We start from the raw sequence: 17,708 nt of genomic DNA on the forward strand, positions 1-17,708 counted from the left end.
AACAGGGGAGGGGCAGGGTATAAAATATTTGTTAGCTCCCCAAGGCATGAATTGGACTGATTTTTGCCAAGATAAAAAGATGGCCAGACATTAAAGGTGTCACAAGTTAAAATTAATGAGGCTCATGGGGAAACTGTTCCTAGGCAACCCTTCTGGAAATATAGAATGGTAAACTAATAAATCTATACTCTGCAACTGGAATGTGAGCCAATGCAGGATGTTTTGAATGAGTCTTAAAAAACCATTATAATACTTCACTTGTGTAAACCATTGTCAAAACTAATTTAAGCAGCATTACCAATTCTTTAAAGATCACAAATTAGCTACTAAATTTCTCCATTAAAAATATTCAGTGTTCTTGTGTTATCAGCACCAGTTTTAATGCCTATATTGTGACCTCTGTCCACATCTGTAGATTTTGCCTTGCCAGGAGGAGAATGAAAAGATTACATTGATGTGAAGAAAAATTAAAATCTCCATCATTATATTCTAATGGAGAATATGCCAATTTTGAATATGCCAATCTTTCAAGTTAGCAAATCTCATTTTTTAAAGTTTACACCTAAGAGGAATTGAGTGCCTTAAGTTATGGAACAAGACAAGTTTTCACCTTTGGACATAAATGTGAATTCTTTTCACATAGCAGACATTTTATGTTATATTAATTTAATAACTGTTTGGCAACTGCTTACCATTTAAAGTGGAATGTGATCCCAAATCCATATTTTTCTTAGAGATGCACTACTTAAGTTTGCATGAACGCCGTTGAGTTTGGTTGGGAACCCAATTTCCTCTCCCCAGTGTAGACACCTAAAACAAAATTTAGAAAAATAATCAGGTAGTTAATTCCAAAATAACAAGCCCCAAATACTGCCCTCAACAGTACACCCCTTTAGATTGCTTAACATTATGCTTAGAAGGTTTTGGCCTGAGTAGCTGAAGTCCTGTGAATTACTTCAAGGCTTGGAGGCCACACAGCAGTACCCCTGAGATCACTAAACTAGACAGACCTAACCTAAGCACCCAATGACTGTATTAAAACTTTCACCAAATACAATTATGAACACTTCTAGGCAGTCACTAGGAGATACCTGCTTTGTCCTAAGTGTACTGCCAAATAATTTAAAACGTAGTTAAGAACTAAATCCATACACACCTTCAGTGCCTGGTGCCAAGAAGTCGCACACCGTAACCTCGTCACTATTCATAACACAGGCATTTTATTTTGGTCTACTTTTTTTTTAATGCTGATAATGTATTTCTAATTAGAAAAAAAGGAGAGGGCAGGCTCTAGCTTTTGAACTGTAATCTATTGTTACTAGCCGGAATTATTCCAATCGCTACCATACTGTTAAGGCATGTTTTTGGAGGAGTCAGTAGTCATTGAGCCCAAAACATAAACCACAGGCATAATCTGTAGCTCTAAAGCTTTAGAGATTTCACACAAGCTTATTTAAAAGCACAAAAGTAATGAACGTTTATTAGTAGAAAATCCTATTAATTATTTTCAGGATAACTCTCATGTTTTCAGTGCTTTACTTCACTTGCTAAGTCACCGTTTACAAGTCTGGAAGCTGTGTCATCTCCAGCAACATGTAGTTTGCATGAGCAGCTACACAGACTTCAGTAAATTAAAAAAAAAACAACAAGCAAACCAAAATAGGCCTCATACACGGAACCCACAGATCATGCGAAGTGAGACAACATATGCAGGACTGTGTGAAGACAATGCATGGAGGCAATGGGCAGCGTGGCTGGCTGTCCTATGGAACTGCCTCTCCAACCCCACGTACTCTTCATCCAGCCATGTATTATTTCAACAGCTATAGAATCACAGAATCGATTAAGTTGGAAAATACCGCTGAGGTCATCGAGTCCAGCCTATGACGGAACATCCCAACGACAATCAGACCATGGCACTGAGTGCCACGTCCAGCCTTTCCTTAAACACCCCCAGGGACGGCGACTGCACCACCCCAACATCAAACCACCCTTTCTGTGAAGAATTTCCTCCTAATGCCCAAAGATGACACAGCTCCGCGTCTTCTGTTCCCGAACTGCGCCTACCACTCCGACACCTCGCTGCTTTATCGCGCATTTTAAGAAGTAACAATAACGAAGAGGACACCACTTACGTGCTATGGCGTTAGCCCCACGTCCAACACGCGCGTTTCGGCACGTCTCCTCGCCAGCCCCAACCTTCGCCTCGGCGCCGCGGCCAGCCGGGCACGCTTATCCCGCTCTGCCACCGCCGGCGCCGCGGGCTCGGCCAGCACCGCGGCAGCCCCGCGCCGCCGCCCCTCAGACGCCGCGTGACGCGACCGCCCGACCCCCGCGTGCCCCACAGTCCTTCCGGGTTGGCGGGCACGGGTCCGCCCCCGCCCCGCCCCAAGGTCGGTGGGAGCCGCGGCGGCGGCACCGCGGGTGTGCGCGCGGCGTCGTGCGGGGCTGCGGCGGTGCGGGGCTGCGGCGGTGCGTGAGTGCGGCGGTGCGTGAGTGCGGCGGTGCGCGGGTGCGGCGGTGCGCGGAGCTCTCTGTGGAGGCCCGTGGAGCGGGGCTGTGCGGGCTCGGTGCGGGGCTACGGGAGGAGCGTGTGCGGGGCTCCGTGCGGGGCGTGTGCGCCGCGTCGTGAGGGGCTGCGCCGGCACCGCCTTATTCTCCTGGTGCGTGTGGGGGCCAGCCGCTGTTGGGGAGAAGGTACAGCGGTGCCACGCTGTCGCGGGGGAGGGAGGGAGAGAGCGAGCGAGCGTGGCGGGATGGACGTGCGGGAGAAGGCAGGTGGTCTGGGAAGGGGCCCCGGGAGCGGGGAGGTGGCGGCTGCGGGGTGTCCCCTGAGCGGGGACGGTGCATGGCGGGGGACGAGCCGCCCGCCCAAGGTCATTCGGTGGCCGCGGGCTATAAATAGTGACAGGAGAGAAAAGGGGCCGCTGCTGGGGGGCCCGGCGGGATTCCGGGCGAAGAGCGCATTCCCGGCTCCCCTGGCCGCAGCCCGGGATGTCTCGCCCCGAGTGCGTGCTCTGCTGCGCCTCCCAAGCAGTGTCCCACCCTGGGTGACTCCTGAGGGAGCTGTGGCACGGATTGGAGTCGTTTGTTTGGTGCCTTGGGGCGCCGCGCTTTTCCCGTACCAAAGTTCCCGTTTTAAAGCGGCGGTGTAAAGAGAAAATGGCCTTGAGTCGCAGAAATGCGATCCCGGGTCGCGGCTGGTCACGCCAGTTGCTTTGGTTAAGAGCTGTCTTACTTAATTTGGAAAAAAAAAAAGTGGTTTTTTTTCTAGCCTGAAAGATAAAGGTGGTGAGGAATGATTGTCTCGTGGCTACTGGCAGTCGACTGGTTCTAAACCTGCTGCGTTTACATGCCTTCTGTGCAGTGTCATTAATAACTCTTGATTTGTTTTCACATTTGCTGTAGGGGTTCCATACGTGGCAAGGAATTTGTTGTGAGGTCTGGGTGCAATGGCGAGCCTTCTGCGTGTTGCTGTGGGTGGATGCTCAGCTCCTGTTTTTGGCAATGTGCTCCCGTCGAAGGCGCATTCTGCAAAGGTGCTTTGCTTGCGAATGTTTAGAACCCACCAGGTGCTTGGGTCTCAGGCAGCTCCAAAGCCAGGTAAATTGATTAAAGGACTGTAAGCAATGTTTTATTTTAAAACATGAATTTAAATTGTTTCTTTCTTTTTTCTTTCTTTCAGATCTGCATTAGTACAGAAAAGACTTAAAATAGAAAGAACACTCTTAAATTATGTCAGCAGCGTACTTGAGTCAGTTGCAGCACAATTTTAGTCTGGCTTTATAGGGCTTACGCAGAAGGTGTTTGTGTTTATTATGAATACTTTGGATCCATGTAGTTTTTGTGGTTAGAGGGTTTGAGCTCCTGCTAATACTTTCCTTGCTTGAAGGAAGTATTTAAATAAATGCTTTTCTTAGTTCAAATCCTGAGTTCCTAATTAGTTTTGGTAGTGCAGCTATTTGCATGCATGTGAGAAAATAAAGACCTCACAAAGACGACATCTGCTAGCATGAGTATATATAGACATTATTATCCAATCTTAAAAAAACCTCTTAACTTTGTTTAGGAAACACATTGTATCACTTTGAAAAACTATTGATATGTATCTTCACGTGTAGGGTTTGTTAGTGTATTTGCAAAAAATTGCATTTCGGCAGATAATGGACAAGTTCTGGTATTTTCAGAAAAAAAAAAAAAAAACCTGGGAAAGGAGGCACTCATTTCCAGTTTCTGCTATGAGCCTGGTACATGAAGATCAGAACTGACAATTTTTTTCTCTATTCTGTACTGTATATAACCTAAGAGTTGGAAGGAAGACTGAAGAAGACCCTAGTGCAGATTTAATGCCCATTATTACTGAATGGGTTGTGTGTCCCTTGCAGAGACCCTGCTTCTGTGCAGATGTAGGATCTTAGTCTTTGCAAAAAATTAATGTGGAGAGTTGGACTGATTGCGCACATGAGATTTGGTTCTTCCAAATGTACACAGTAGGTAACTGCAATAGGTACTTGAGAGTGTGAGGAAAGTAGTGCTGCTGGAAACAGAAGTGTCTGGTAGTGAAAACATGACACAAAAGTAACATGTAGTAGTTCAGAGAAGCCTGTGTTGTGTAGAATTTGTGGCAGTACTAACAGAAAATGGTGCATTTTGTGGTCCTTTCAACTTGGTGACTGAAGATTTTGGAACTTCCGAAGAAATGTCATGAGGGGAAGTTTCTTTACTCTGAGGGCTTCTGATAAATCTGTATCAGAGTTGTGTGCTGAAACCAGAATGTCTGTGATAGATTTGAGATGCTCTCAATTTTTTTTCCATGTTAAATATCAGAATGAAAGAGACATCTGTCAGTCTTCATATGGCAGATTGTCCCTTGGTTGGGAGCATAAACTGGAACATAGGAAACTAGGTTCAAAGTTCTTTTCCAAATACCCCAGGTAAGTGTCCTTTTTTGAGTTTGGAATCAATTTTGTATTTGGCTTTGACCACAAATTTCATCATGAAACTACAGAGTCTCTTCTGTTTTATTGAAATTGGTATGCTACTCTGTGTGTGTGAATTTTCTCATTTTTAAGAATAACTTTTGAAAAATTTTCCCACAAGGATGGAGAATTCTGATTAGTGTCATGTTTAATGCTCAGTGCTGCCCTGTCAAATCTGTTGTGTGGAAGCCCTTATGTAAGGATTAATAATATTAATGAAATGCAGTTATTTAATGTGGAGAATTACAAGTTTGGTAGTCTTTTGGTTGATAATTAAGCTGTCCTTGTAGTATGCTTTGGTAACATGTGATTTGTCATTTGGTAGAGGACAAATCAAGGAGAAAACAGCAATTTAATGACAAATTAGAAGCAGAGCTATTGCTTATATTTACTTTTTAAGTGCTCTTGAATCAAAATGGAACAGATTCAAAAGAACTGTGTTTCAGTCTTTCAGAAATTAGCTTTGATTATTGTAACACTTGGTAAAATCACTGTATTAGTAAGAAGAGTAAATTTTCTGAAAAGACTAGTGTCACAGTGATTCTTCTTAAGGCTGTGGTTATTACTTAGTCAGGTTAGCTTTCATTCCATCCAGGCTATGTTATGTGAAAGAGCAATAGCTGCTTGAGGAGAAGAAATATGGAGATACAGAGTCAGCTGAAAAGTGAACTTGGAGCATGGATAATTTTCTTACTGCCAGCTATTATGCTGCTACTTGCTTAATAGAACTATAGGAACTTTCATACAGATGTAAACAAGTATTCCCATAATTTGTGCCAGGTAGTCACTAGGACCAGTTACTTCAGAAACAGAGACAAAACTTTCTGAAGCCCTGGGAAGGGTGCATGTGGAGTGACTGAGCTTCCCAGTATACTCCCAGATTAGTTTGTCCTACAGATCTATGACTTTTATCCCTCTCTATTTTGGGATTTTAAATATCCTTTTTATTTTTAGGCTTATTTCTTAAATTTTCCTGCTTTTTTCTAAACCTGTAGCAGTTAATTTTTAATTAGTTCTCTAGGTAAGCTTTATTTTATTTATAAACAAAGAAATATTCTCCTTTAATTTCCCTTTTTAAAAAAAATCCTTATTTATGTAATAGGAGGGATCAGGTGTTCGTTTAATCTTCTGTATCGTTTTTTTTCTTTTTGCCAACGTCATATTGCTGTTCTTCGGAATATGTCCTCATCTCCAGGACAGGTGAGATGGTTTGTTTAAAGGTTATTAGAGTAACACTAAAAATAGGCATCCTGTTTTCAATCCCAGAACATGTGGCATATAGTCAAAACCTCTCCTTTATCTTTTCCCTAAGTCACATTCTATTGGTTGATCCTGTTTTGTTGCAGACTAATTTCCAAAGTCAGGTTAAGGAGATCAAAAGACTGTATTTCCTGCTATAGTTTTGTCTTATAATCTTCTCTAAGATTCTTGTCGATAGAAGTTACGTGGAGAAAGTCACAGTTATTTTACTTGAATGGTTACTTATGTTTACTTGAAGTTTGACAATGTCTGCATTACAGTTAGGATTGTAGTAAGGGAATGAGAGAGTGGCTTCTTGCTAGTTTTTTGAAGTTCTAAGTTATGTATATGCCAGAGCATTTCACTGGAATGTATATTCCAAGACCTGTAAAATGTAATGATTCTACTTCTGATAGTGGGAGAATCTAAGTACTGCGTATCTTCTACTCAATATATTTAAAAACTTAATGAGTCAAAAAGGTGCTCCAGGTATGTAATATCACTCAGTATTTGGAAGATGTCCATGATGTCGTAAAGCAGCACTAAAACATACTCAAGGCAGTACTTAAAGAGATTACCTGACATGAAGGATTAGAGAGACAATTTGTAGGCTTCACATTCTGACGTGACTTTGAACCCCTGACAGGGATAGCAGATGGGCTTCCTCAAAATAAAAACTAAATCAAGGTCCTAAGTTTATAACCCTAGTTTTCAACCTTTCAAAACTATTGACTTTGATGAAATTGCTGAATCCAAAACCAACAAACCGAATCTGTGTTAATCACAAAGCTTCTTCCAGCTCAAATATTGATCATACGCTGTTGTGTATGTCAGCACAGACAGGCAGGTGGGACAGCCATAAAGTCATGTCTAGAATCCAAAGGGTAAATTTATAATTTATTTCCATTACTTTGCTAACAGGGTATTGCTGAAGCAGCACCTGGGCAGAGGAAAGAAGGCAGGGACACTGGCACCAGTAAATCATCACAGACCTGCTGTTCACATAGGCTTATCAAGAGTTATATCCAGCTGAAAGGGAGCTTTGCAATCCTCTGTGCCAGTGTTCCACTTTTTAACCCTTTCTTCCCAAGACCTGTACTGCAGTTTTAAGATAGATCTTGGTTTTTGAGCTGTAGATATCTGCTCCATTTTAGTGCTGAATCGTGGAGGCTCGGGGCAGTGTACTTGAAAAATGTCCGATACCTACTCTAGCTAAAAGCTGGCAAACTGACAGTTTGCTTATGTATTCATTTGCTTTTATATTTATGGATTGCTGGAGTTCTGGTAGTGGGATAGAGAAGAAAGGTAGGTAGGCAAACGAGACTTGTTGGATATTTATCTTGGATTTGAGCTCATAAAACTCTGAGAAGGGCATGTTCCTCAGTGCTGGTCTGTGGTCATTCTGTTTACTAAATAAGGTGCAAATACTTTCTATCTGAAAAAGTTGTACTTATTTTTATTGCATGCAAGATGTACCAATAAAGAAGGAAGTGGAATGAGGAAACATATCTGGCATCTAGTGAATGTATATTTCTGTCCTTTTACTCCTAGCCATTTACTCTTCTATTCTGATACTCCACACAGAAGCAGATGAGCAAAAGGAAATTAGAAGCGTCTGTTGTCATTTGAACCTTAGGAGCTATAGAAGATTTGCTTGAGAAAAATAAAAGCTTTAGTCAAATGTCTTCGTACCTTTAAATTTGCAGTTATCTATTTCCTTTGTGCTATAATTTATTCCTTCCCCTATTTTCCCCCATGTTTTCCCCTTCCTTTCCTCCCCTTTGGCTTTCTTGTGCTACACAAACTTCCAAAACGAGAAAGGGAAAGTAGGACTTTAGTTCTTAACTTCTCTCAGCGCTTTTTGAAAAGTGTTTTGCATCCTATCCTATCCTACCCTAGAGCTGCTTCCTCTCTGAAATTCTGGTTGGTCTCTGTTATCCTAACAAATTTCAATCTTCTAGGTTTCATTCCTGCTTCTAAAAAGACGAGAGCTCATTTCCACCAAGCTGATTTAGTGAAAATCAGAAGCAGTACTTTATTGTGTAGTAATTAGAAGAGATGAGGAGAAAAGTCTCTTCAAATGACAAGAGTAATTTGAGTGACAGCAACAGTTACCACAGCTGGTAACAAGTGGTTAGTGCTGCTGTGGTGGGTATGGCCTGAGTTGCACGGTGATGCTTAGATTTGGTGTATGCTGGTGGAACAAATCATTGCAAAGCTCTGTTACCTTTGTGGATCTGTTATTTTGGATGTGCATTCTTGCTTCTGTTTTGGCTTTATGTTCTATGAATGTATGTGTTTCTGAATCTGAGTGTTGTCTTGTGATTAAAATATTTCAGATGTTCTGCAACATATAAAACATCACAACACTTCTATCTTTAAATTATTTGTTACCATTTTATTAGTGAGATTTCAAAGGCAAAGATTAAAAAAAAAAGTAGAAGTAATTTGAATCGTAGAATCTTTAAGGTTGGAGAAGACCTCTAAGATCAAGTCCAACCTTAGACTGAACACCACCTTGTCAAGTAAGCCATAGCGCTAAGTGCTACATCCAGTCGTTTCCTGAGCACCTCCAGGGATGGTGGCTTGACCACTTCCCTTTAGCAACCCATTCCAGTGCTTAACCATCCTTTCAGCGAAGAAGTTCTTTCTAATGTCCAACTTGAACTTCCTGTGGTTCAGTAAAACCTCCCCTGGTGCAGCAATTAGAAGTAATGAACGTCTTTGTCTGGTGAGCTGTCATTCTGTCTTGTTGGATGTGTTAGTATTTTTATTAGTGTGTTAGTAGGCTGAGAAATAGGTATTTAAGTACCAGTTCTTAGCAGCTCTGTACTGGTTTTTCAGAACATAGTAAGTTGACAGTAGCTTGAAAATTTCTAACCAAAAACATTTTCAAATTGCCAACTTTAGGCACATTGTAATCCACGTTCAATTTCACAGATAATTTATTTTGGTATTTTAAATCTAAATCTAGTTCCTCAAAGCTCATATATTGTAGTGTGTTTTTAGCTTTTTTTTACTTGTTTCTATCTGAAAGTCATAAGGAGGCCTTCCTAAAATTTGCATTCTTTGCTTCGTACAATTTTTTGTAGCACAATACACAGTACTGTTGGACAATTTAAAAAGAGATATGTAATTTTAAACAATCTGCTCATCCACTTTCTCCCTTTTTTTAGGTTTGTGGTTTCTTTGGTGGGTTTTGTTGTTGCTGTTGCTTGATCATTAATATGAGTGACTGCTTAGATTGCGCAAATTATAGTTTATTAATATTCATGTGGTGTAAATGTCTTGCATAGTAATGTCACAATCCAGGTTTAAATTCTGGATAGATGTAAGTGAAAGCTAGTACGGGATTCAGCCTATATGTTGGACTGCATGCTGTCAGTGTAATTAAAGTAATGTAATAGTTTTATGTGTGATTATTCTACTTGAGCCTGTGTATTCATAAATAATGTATTTAAACACTTGTTTGGATCAGAGAAGTTTATCTCTCAGATACAAGACTGAAAGCCCCCAAACTGTACTCGAATTAAGTAAGATGTTTGTAATTTGAAAACTTTAACTAAAACATAAATTTCAGCTTCAGCAGTTTCCTGGTGTTACTTAGTGGAGCTGTGAACAAGTTAAGACAAGTAAATAACTTAGATGATAAATACTTTGTAGAAACTAGTAGCTGGATATTCATTTATTCTTCAACTACTTCTGAATTCACATTTCTCATTTCTGTGGCAACTTTTAGAGTACCTTATTGATGTAGTTATATAGTTATACCTTTCAGTGTCCTTTGTGGTAAGTATGTTACATTCAATAATTTGGCATAATTTGATATGCGTTACAAACATATTCAGTTAAAATGCAGTTCCACTGTTCAAGCTCATTTCTTTCTTCACAATAACCTGGAAGTGTCTAGAAAGCGATTTCAATTCTGGCCTGAGGCAGCATGTGTTATCACCAGTACACCAGGTATTGTGTAAATCATAATGCCAGTTACACAATCAGAGCTGTGTAAACGACAATGAGTATGAACTGGACCAAACACTTGTTACTGCTTGTGTGGCTCATTGTGTTCACCTGCTGATCGCTGAGAAAACAAGGATCTCTAGGAAGATGTTGTAATTTAAGGAAATGTAAATGATGTTCCTAGAAAATAGCATTCTGCTTCTTCCTCAAGAGAGAGAATTGCTAACTGTGACATGTGTTTGCATGTGTCTGTACAACATTGAAGAGTGTCCCTTATACCAGTTAATTAATGTTTAGTACAACTAATGCTGTCTTATCTGCCACTCTTACAGGAATTCCATATAAACAACTGACTGTGGGTGTCCCCAAGGAGATATTTGAGAATGAGAAGAGAGTGGCTCTGTCACCGGCTGGAGTTCAAGCCTTGGTTAAGCAAGGCTTCAATGTTGTGGTGGAATCTGGTGCTGGAGAAGGTTCTAAATTTTCTGATGACCATTACAGAGAAGTCGGAGCAAAGATCCAGGGGACCAAGGAAGTCTTGGCTTCTGATTTGGTTGTGAAAGTAATTACTTTATTAGTATATTTCCTATTACATTGTTTTTGGAGAAATGTATAAGTAATTTTTCTGATAATCTGTGGAAAATTCAGTAGGTAAGGTAATTTAAATTAGTGTTTTCCATTTTGAGTTCTGATTCAAGCTTTGGGGTTTTTTTAATAGCTCAGGCATGCATCTACACTAAAAAAAAAAAGTAAATGACTGTGTTGAAAAAAATGTGGATAATATCTCTAGCAAGTTTTTAACTACCTAAGAGTTGTATTCTAGAGTGAGGTAGACTAGTTCTGGAATCTAGTCAGATGAGATCCCTGCTCTAAGAAATCTTTTGTCCAAAATTGGTAACATATACCTCTAGTTACTTTTTAAATAGTGCTGTTTGTGACTTAGAAAATATGATTGTGTAACTTCTCATTTACAGCAAAGATGTGTTTAAAAATTTGAGAAAAGAACTAAAAGCAATCTTACTTGAAAGGTCTTAGGTTGTGCAGAGTCTTGAAGGGAAAAAAAGAGAAAAAATACCTTTGCCTTATTGAGGCTTCCTTCAGTTGCTCTGTTTAAAATTATCCCATCAGCATTGAACATTGAATTTCTGTGAGCTGCTTTATGAACAGTGCTTTTAAGTAGGTTTCTGTTTGGAGAAAAGTGAGAAACTCAGAAGTGAATATAGATGAAGATGAGTGTTTGCTGGACATCTGGCATGAAATTCCCTGTATGTAGTCGTGCACTGCAACCTTATTAGTGATTCTTAGTTTGTAGAGCTTAATTGTCATGTCTGTTGCATAGTCATTGTGCTTAAAAATAGTGGGTTTGGGGGTAGCTGATTGTAACAAAAGCGACTGCCAGTTAAAGGTCATCAGACCTTTGTGAAGGTGTGTGCTGATGAGGTGTTTGCCCTGTTTGCCCTGTCACCAATCCACCTAGAGCCAATTCCATGATGTGGACTGCAGCTGATAAGTGCAGTTACTCAGTTCAGTTGTGTAAATCGCCTTTGATGTACTTTCTTCTTTCTGTACTTTTTGGATGGGAATGGACAGACTACAACCTGAGAGAAAGTAAGTGAATGTGTTCTGATTTTTTTCCTCTGATTAACTTAGAAACTTCTGTCTTTTTCAGGTGAGAGGTCCTATATATAACTCATCTCTAGGTGTACATGAGGCAGATCTTTTCAAGACAGCAGCAACCCTGATTAGTTTTATCTACCCAGCACAAAATCCAGACCTCCTGAAAAAACTTGCAGAAAAAAAAGCTACTGTCTTGGCTATGGATCAGGTTCCACGGGTCACCATTGCTCAGGGATATGATGCACTTAGCTCCATGGCCAACATTGCTGGGTATGATTTTTTTTGCTTCTTTAAGTATAGCTGGATTAAAGTCATGTGCTTTGATATTAGGTATATCTAAAATGATTCTACATCTCTGTTTTCATGCAGAGCTGTTTCAAGCTGGGTAGTGTTAAAGTTTTTTATGGTTAGCTTTATAGCAGATCAGAGCAATGCTTTTAAAATAAACAAAACTGAATACAATTCTTCTAATTCCTTGACTGTTTTGTCTAGCACCTTTTTGCTCTGAACTAAGTTATCTTGAATACAGATTGTCTGTCATGGGGATCTGGTATTGTTAGGAGCTAACTAACCCAAAGAACACTCAGTGTGAATGCAATTGCCATGGCAGTTACAAACAAAAGATCAAATATTGTCAGACGTCTCCATAGAAGTATGGATAAAGACTATTGAGCTTGTGTTCAATGATAAAATACTAAGCTTGCTTTATCCTACACATATACTGTGGTCAAATATTCATCTTTTAGATTGATATAATGAATGGAATTTACTGAATCTGAGAAAACACTGATATGTGTTCGTCCTTGATTGACAGTTACAAGGCTGTGGTCCTGGCAGCAAATCACTTCGGTCGATTTTTCACGGGTCAAATCACAGCTGCTGGCAAAGTTCCTCCAGCAAAGGTATGTGTCATTAAACAAACATTGTGGCAAAAGAAAATGTGAATTTCTGAGCAAAGGTAGCTGTTGCGGAAACTATGTTAAAAGGCTTTTTTCCTGCCTTTGGGCTGTTTCTAGAGACTTCAGAAATCACTGTAATTTGTTCTCATACCACTTTTTGTTCACATCTGCTCTGGTTTTGTTTTGGGAATAATAGAATAATTTGAATTTTATTTAAGCTTGCCTAGTTTTAAACATCAGATTAGCTATAAGGGGTTGGATTAATTTTTTTTCAAAGTATGAGAAGGTAAGAAAGCAGTTAAAAAAATTCAGAGACTGGTATTTCTTGTGCATTGGGGAGTGCAATGGAAAGATTTACTTGATTGCAATTACAGGTAGATTGGATTGAAATGAAATGAAATTAGAATTAGGGAAGGAAAAAAGGAAAATATCAAGGAGAAAACCTATGTTTACTTAGAGAAACTACTAGCTACAGAAGAGTTGCCTCTTAGGTATGTGTAATTAGGAGTTACAGCTTTTAAACTGTTGGATATATGGGGCAACTCTGCCCAATTAAATTTGGTTTTATCATAAAGTATCTAGTTTAAATGGCTGGTTAATGAGATTTATAATTTTAGGTGCTGATCATTGGAGGAGGGGTTGCTGGCCTGGCTTCTGCAGGAGCGGCAAAATCGATGGGTGCAGTGGTTCGTGGATTTGATACTAGGTAAGGGTGTGAAAATTGTAATAAACAATTTGAAATTACTTGAAGATTAAATTGTTTATGGCTGTATTAGAGTGAAATAATTTGTACTACACTGAGTCGTAATTCACTTCCTACTATTTTTATGCCATTATTAGTCCTTTATGTTTTATTTTGAAATCTGTCTAAAACTTTTCCATTTTTACTTTAATTCCCTTCTTAAGTACTCTCGATACTTTTATCTTTAGATTCAAGAACATTTATGTTTAATTCTCTGATGTTGTCACTGTTCACCTAACACTGAAATTTAGTCTCTTTAATGTGATGTCATATGATGCGAAATAAATTACAGAATATTGGCAAGCCACAACTTCAAACACCCACCCCCTGGTAATTTTCCCTGTGAAAATAAGATTTACTTATACTTCTCATCTCACAGTTTAAAGACAAGGTCATGGATTCTGTGCTTATCTCCCATTTTTGGCACCTTTGTTTGGGCTGTAGATTTACCAAGTCATGACAACAGAAATGCATGAGGAGAGTTAATCAGCAGAGCCTCAGCTTTGAGGTTTTTCTTGAAGCAACTCTGCTGACTGTATAGGAAACCATAGGCTACCTTCATTCCTTATTCAAGTCTGACTGGAACCTGAATTTATCAGTGCAATTATTTTTTGCACTGAATACAGAAAGCTGAGGACTTTTGTTATGGTCTCCTTAATACTAAAATAAGTTTTACATCATCACTTGTCTGAAGATTGCTACTTAAGTCACTGGTCATGATGTATTTGTAAAGTAGTGGTTTTTCTGTCAACTAAAATTTTCTTTTTCTAGAGCTGCAGCCCTGGAACAGTTCAAGTCTCTTGGTGCTGAGCCGTTGGAAGTAGACGTAAAGGAATCTGGAGAGGGACAAGGTGGTTATGCTAAAGAAATGTCCAAAGAATTTATTGAAGCTGAAATGAAACTCTTTACCAAACAGTGCCAAGATGTTGACATTATCATCACTACAGCACTTATTCCAGGTATGCTTGATGTGGAAAATGAAAATTTTCATTCTTCTAGGTAAATGGTTGTATTTTGAAGTTGCGTCTGCATAAAGACAGAGGAGATAATGAATTATGTCTGTGTGAATGTTCACCTTTATGCTTCTGTGATAAAGGCCTGGTTTTAAAGTATGTCCTTTTTTTTTAAACAACTTTTGTTTTCATGGATGATCAGTATGAATCAAATATTGTCATGTTTTTCTTACTAAAAAAGGAGTATTTAGTAATAAAGTGAGAATATATAATTCTCTTGCATATCTATTGCATCACAACTACATGACTACTTCTGCTATACAACTTGTGCACTGAAACAAGTCTGATTGAAATGGAATTGTCCTTTGTAATAGAAACACAGTAAGGTAGAGCTTAGATTTTAGTGCTTTGTGTTGCACAATGTCTCTATTTTACTAGCTGGCAATGTGATGGCTCTTTTTTTTTTTTTAACTTTTTTTGTTATGACTGAAATTGTGAGATTGGACTGTCAGTTTGCTGGCAGAATTGAACTTATCTTTGGTAGACTACCATGCATAACTTTCCTGTATGCTTTTGGAGCAGAATGTTCTAGCATTTCTTCTGTCTTTCTAAAAAAAACTTTTATGTGTTTTTTTATCCTAGGTACCAAATACTTGAAAATTTTGCTTACAAAATTAAAGCTTATATATAGAGCAAAGAGGAGAAGTCATCTCCTAAGCTCAACAGATAGAAAGCTGTATTTTGCGTTTAACTTGCTATGCCTTGTTTTGTCAGGCAAAAAAGCTCCAGTCTTGTTTAAGAAAGATATGATTGAATCTATGAAGGAAGGTTCAGTTGTTGTGGATTTAGCTGCAGAAGCAGGAGGAAATATTGAGACTACAAAGCCTGGGGAAATGTATGTTCATAAGGTGAGCATTTTAATCTGCAGTTCATTCTCAGTTCACCTGGACAAAAATGTAAATTGTATGCTGAAAATAAGCAGCTGGATTTTCAACAGTCTTTCAGCTGCTTTGGGCTCAAGTAATCCTTTAGATTTGCATTTGGTCACTATTTAAATAGATCAATTTGAATATTTTTAAAGAAACTAACACCTTTGTATAGTGTTAATTTGGTTGTTAATGGATATTACAGAATTCTTGCTACTTAAAATTCCAAGTCCAGTGTTTGTCTCTTCTGAGTTGAAGGTAGGATTTGATATCTATTTCTTGGTCTAGCTAAAAAACACAGCAGTAGCGATAGGTTCTTTGATTTGCTTATCACCTCCCGTGGCTGGAGATAAACATTTCCTGTCACAGGCAAAGCTAAGCAGGTTCAGACTCTCAGTGTTTATTTCAGTACAAAGTCTCTGGCTTACTCAGTACTATTTCAGCTTCAGGAGGGTGCTGACTTTGCTTTTCTTTATCTTCCGTAATGTGAGTGTTGCCCGTAGAGCATCCAAAGCACTTGAAACCCAAAGTAGATGTAGCATAAATTGGTTCCTTAAAGAAAGTCCTTTGGTCTGGACTGAATTACTTTGGTTTTGCTCCAGTGTTCATTTGCTCAGTTGAGAACTTGTCTTTCTGCTTTTTGGGTTTTGTTTTTGATGCTTATGTGAAGTCTGCTAACAATTACAGAAATCTGGGTGATGAGATTTATAGTAGCAGATTTCCTAGGGTGTAATTTGGTAATGCAAGTATATAATGCCTTTATTTGGGAAGCCTGTAGGATGCTGCTGCCATGGTTGTTGTTGACATAAGCAGAAATCTGTTTGTATATATCAAAGAATCACATGTTGCGCTTGTCTTTGTGGCTTTCTAGGGCTTTTGATGTCATTGCTTAAAACTGAAACTAGAGAATGTAGAAGAGAAGTAAGCAGATACTTGCATGAAGGGTTTATATGGAACACTTTTAGTCAGAGGAGTATTACCCCTGGATTTAGTGTACTGTCTCTGTGTTATGGAAAATAGGAGCAGTGCAGAACTATTAGGATTGTGCCAGAGCATTGCATTAGGAAGCCAGAGGATGGGTCTTAGCTGTAAGTTGTGGGAGCAGTGTTTTGACGCATGCCTGCTTTTGAACACCTCAGAGTGTATGCCAGCCTCAGCTTCCCATTCTTTCCTAAAGCCTGATATCCTTTAGTTCTCATTAGTTCTTTAAGCAGTGAGGATATATTAGGCTACATTTTTACATCCATATGAACTCAGACATATTTCTTGCACAGCTCTGAGGGAGCTCCCTTCACTCCAGTGGTATACAGAAACTTGTCTCCCGTGCCTGCCTTCCAGAAAAACTGAGAAGATGCCAAGCATTAGATGGATGAATCTGTTACCTGATTGCTTAAAGAATTTGGGTTCTGAGAGAATGTAGGACTTGGAGAAGACAAGCTCTTGCACCAAAATGTCTTCCTGTCTGTGAAGTCTTGTTGCTAATAGAGTTTAAGGTTTTGGAATTGATCATGTTGGATTCTGTAGCTATTGTGAGTGATCTGTCCCTGACGTAGTAGAGTCAGAACTGCAGGTAACCAGTTTAGTTGAGATTATAAACCGAGATAAATGATACAGTTTGGATAGATATTTCTAGAAGGATATACTGGAAGAGATGATGCTTTTTCAGAGATTGTACAAATCCTTATTATTTTACTTGGATTTTTTTCAGGGTGTTACACACATTGGGTACACAGATCTGCCTAGCAGAATGGCTACTCAGGCCAGTACCCTGTATTCTAATAATATTATCAAACTTCTGAAAGCTATTAGTCCTGACAAAGAGAACTTCTACTTTGATCCAAAAGATGACTTCGACTATGGGACTCTGGATCATGTTATCAGAGGAACTGTAGTAATGAAGGTGAGCCACTAAATACTCTATAAATACTCTAGTCTTAATTTGTGAGTACAGACCTATCATTTATAATTTCTGTCTCTTCAAAATGTGTTTAGAGATACTGCATGTCAGCAGATTTCAGAGGTGGCTTGGTGGAGCATATGGGTAATGGTGTGTTTATTTAGCTGAAAATTCCTGTTTCTTTTTAGTCTTGTCTTCTTGTCAAGGTTAAATCTAATGTATTAACCAATGAAAAATAGGAAAAAAGATAAAGTTTGTGTTTTGTGTGATAAAAACATAGCTACTTAAAACATATTTGAGGCTTTACCACACCAAAACATTCTTCCAGAAAAACATTCTTCCCTTTAAAAAATAAAAAGTGTTCCATTTATAGTAAGAGAAAAAAATGGTGAAACTAGAATATGCAAAATAATTGAAGCTTTATCAGAAAATAATAAAATAAAAACTCAGGGCATAGACTTCAGCTCTCCCAGGTCATTGAAATGGTGAGTACAGC

The 17,708-nt window shown here is 39.0% G+C and overlaps 2 protein-coding genes across 7 annotated transcripts in view; one reads left to right on the top strand and one right to left on the bottom strand.

The window, feature by feature from the left end:
* Positions 1–2,274, bottom strand: part of PAIP1 (poly(A) binding protein interacting protein 1) — a 28,070-nt gene extending 25,796 nt beyond the window's left edge. The window contains exons 1-2 of one of the 2 annotated variants that reach the window (XM_063181459.1): positions 2,136–2,274; positions 693–810 (exon numbers count right to left, since the gene is read on the bottom strand). In XM_063181459.1, coding sequence (XP_063037529.1) covers positions 693–723 — 31 coding nt within the window. In that variant the 5' untranslated portion in view covers positions 724–810; positions 2,136–2,274. Of the gene's footprint in view, positions 1–692; positions 811–2,135 lie in introns of those variants that run through there. The other variant, XM_063181460.1, reaches the window with a different exon arrangement.
* Positions 2,275–2,374: 100 nt separating this feature from the next.
* NNT (nicotinamide nucleotide transhydrogenase) overlaps positions 2,375–17,708 on the top strand; it is a 42,675-nt gene continuing 27,341 nt past the window's right edge. Inside the window, exons 1-9 of one of the 5 annotated variants that reach the window (XM_063180804.1) lie at positions 2,375–2,393; positions 3,409–3,603; positions 10,511–10,740; positions 11,848–12,065; positions 12,610–12,697; positions 13,312–13,400; positions 14,208–14,395; positions 15,164–15,297; positions 17,024–17,215. In XM_063180804.1, the coding sequence (XP_063036874.1) occupies positions 3,453–3,603; positions 10,511–10,740; positions 11,848–12,065; positions 12,610–12,697; positions 13,312–13,400; positions 14,208–14,395; positions 15,164–15,297; positions 17,024–17,215 (1,290 nt within the window). In that variant the 5' untranslated portion in view covers positions 2,375–2,393; positions 3,409–3,452. The other 4 variants (XM_063180801.1, XM_063180802.1, XM_063180803.1 and 1 more) reach the window with 4 other exon arrangements.

The sequence above is a fragment of the Melospiza melodia genome, chromosome Z (genome assembly GCF_035770615.1).
Source record: "Melospiza melodia melodia isolate bMelMel2 chromosome Z, bMelMel2.pri, whole genome shotgun sequence".
NCBI classification, from domain to species: Eukaryota; Metazoa; Chordata; class Aves; order Passeriformes; family Passerellidae; genus Melospiza; species Melospiza melodia.